The sequence below is a fragment of the Arachis ipaensis genome, unplaced genomic scaffold (genome assembly GCF_000816755.2).
Source record: "Arachis ipaensis cultivar K30076 unplaced genomic scaffold, Araip1.1 Aipa1420, whole genome shotgun sequence".
Lineage (NCBI taxonomy): Eukaryota > Viridiplantae > Streptophyta > Magnoliopsida > Fabales > Fabaceae > Arachis > Arachis ipaensis.
The window spans coordinates 4,366-6,928 of NW_015495849.1; the positions used below are offsets into that span (position 1 = coordinate 4,366).

Below are 2,563 nucleotides of genomic sequence, written 5' to 3' on the forward strand. Positions count from 1 at the left end.
TCAACTAATCCTACTGAAGCGGACAAATGGTTCTAGGCTATGGAGCGTGCTTTACAAGCACAGCACGTTCCGAACAATCAGTATGTCGAGTTTGCCGCCTATCAGCTTGTGGGAGAGGCCCAGCATTTGTGGCAAGCTGAGTGCCGCTTGCTACAGCTTCAGAACGCCGATGTTCTATGGGACGTATTCCAAACGGCCTTTTATAAGAAGTACTTCCCCGTGTCTACAAGAGAAGCGAAGGAGATGGAACTGATGCAGCTGAAGCAAGGTTCCCTATCTGTGGCAAAATACACCAACAAGTTTGAGGAGCTTTGTAGATTTTCTAGGGTATGTCAGGGTGTCCCAGAGACCTATAAGAGCTGGCATTACATTAAGTACCAGAGGGGTTCTAAAGGATAGCATTATGACTGCTGTGGCGCCTATGGAGATCCGTGTCTTCTCCGACTTGGTGAACGAGGCGAGAGTGGTGGAAGAGTATGCCAAGACGGTAGCTTCATCCAAGAAAACTCATGGAGGGATTTCTAGTTGGAGGCGTGGCAAGTATTTCCATCCGAAGAGTCAACGTTTTAAAAGAGGAGGATATATGCCTCAAGGTCAAGGAGTCTTCAGGAAGAACACTCAGATTCAGTTTCAGTACGCTAAGGGGAAAGGAAATCATAGTAAGAATTCTCCGGATTTGACTTGTGTACGTTGTGGGCATTTCCATCCTTATAAATCATGTAAGATTGGTTTAGGTGGTTGCTTCAGTTGTGGGTTGACTGGCCACATTGCGAGGGATTGCACTCGTGGGAGGAATCAGAATGCGGGCCAGAGTCAGCATCAAGGTCGAGTCTTTGCTGTGAATGCCAAGGATGCTTCCAAGGCAGATCTGTTGATGAGAGGTATTTGTTTAATTGGTGATAAGACTTTAATTACATTGTATGATACTGGGGCTTCGCATTCGTTTATTTCGTTTGCTAAAGTGAGGAATAAGACTTGAAAGTGTCGGAGTTACCTTTTGATCAGCATATACATACTCTTCATCAGACAGTTATGACTAGGTCAGGTTGCAGACAAGTAGGTTTCAGGCTTAAAGGTAGAGACTTTGTGCATGAGTTGATCTGTTTGCCAATGATTAGATTGGAGATGATTTTGGAGTTTGATTGGTTGTCGAAGAATCGGGGTTTGTTAGATTACTTTGAATGAAAAATTCAGTTTATGCCGGAAGGAGAGAATGGAGCAGTGGTAGCTGCAGAATACTACCTGAACTCTGTAATGGTGATTTTGTAGTGGAGAAGGGTGTTAGGGTTACATCTTGTTAACTGCTAATGCTTCGGGCGATACCCAAGACGTAGATCAGATTTTGGTAGTTAGAGATTTTTCGGAAGTGTTCCCGGAAGATATCCCTGAGTTCCCACCTTAAAAGGAGATTGAATTTGCGATTGAATTTGTGCCGGGAGCCGGACCAGTGTCGATTGTGCCGTATAGAATGGCTCCGATAGAGCTGGCAGAGTTAAACACTCAGTTGGAAGAGCTTCTGAACAAGAGGTTCATTCGACCGAGTGTATCACCGTGGGGAGCGCCAGTTTTATTGGTGAAGAAGAAAAATGGAGGAATGTGTTTGTGCGTGGATTACCGACAGCTAAACAAAGTAACTGTGAAGAACAAGTACCCGTTGCCAAGGATAGATGACCTGATGGATCAACTGCAAGGAGCTGAAGTGTTTTCCAAGATCAATTTGAGATCCGGTTACCATCAGATAAGGGTGAAGGAGGATGATATCCTTAAGACTGCATTTAGGACACGCTATGAACACTACGAGTTTATGGTAATGTCCTTTGGGTTAACGAATGTACCTGCTGTTTTCATGGATTACATGAACAGAGTCTTTCGTCCCTTTTTGGACAAATTCATGGTGGTTTTCATAGACGATATCTTAGTTTATTCTAAGACGGCAAAAGATCATCAGGAACACTTGAGAATTGTGTTGCAAATCTTAAAGAAGCGGAAGTTGTATGCTAGGTTGTCCAAGTGCGAATTCTGGAAGGAGGAAGTGACGTTCTTGGGTCACATAGTAAGCAAAGGAGGCATAGCCGTAGATCCTTCTGATGTAGAAGCGGTGATGGAATGGGAAAGACCGACAACGGCGACAGAAGTCAGAAGCTTCTTGGGTTTAGCCGGATATTACCGGAGGTTTATCGAAGAATTTTCCCGGATTGCACTACCAATGACTAAATTGACAAGAAAAGAAGCGCCTTTTGTGTGGACATCGGAGTGTGAAGAGAGTTTTCAGACTTTAAAGCAGAGATTAACTTCAGCGCCAGTTTTGATTTTACCAGAACCACATGAACCATTTGAAGTATATTGTGATGTGTCATTGAAGGGTTTGGGTTGCTTGGTGATGCAACACCAGAATGTGGTGGCTTTCACATCGCGTCAACTGAGACCGCAAGAGGTGAATTACCCAACTCATGACTTGGAATTGGCGGCAATTGTGTTTGCATTGAAGATTTGGAGACACCACTTTTACGGACTAAGGTTTAGCGTCTTTTCTGATCATAAGAGTCTCAAGTACATCTTTGAT

General features: G+C 44.0%; 1 protein-coding gene across 1 annotated transcript; it reads left to right on the forward strand.

The window, feature by feature from the left end:
* The first annotated feature begins 403 nt into the window (after positions 1–403).
* LOC107624632 lies at positions 404–979 on the forward strand. Its single transcript, XM_016327091.1, has one exon. The coding sequence runs from the start codon at positions 404–406 to the stop codon at positions 977–979; it is 576 nt and encodes a 191-aa protein (XP_016182577.1).
* Positions 980–2,563: the final 1,584 nt, after the last annotated feature.

Bases quoted from the DNA above. Each gene is read 5' to 3' on its own strand.
- LOC107624632 (XM_016327091.1), top strand. From the start codon at position 404: ATGACTGCTGTGGCGCCTATGGAGATCCGTGTCTTCTCCGACTTGGTG.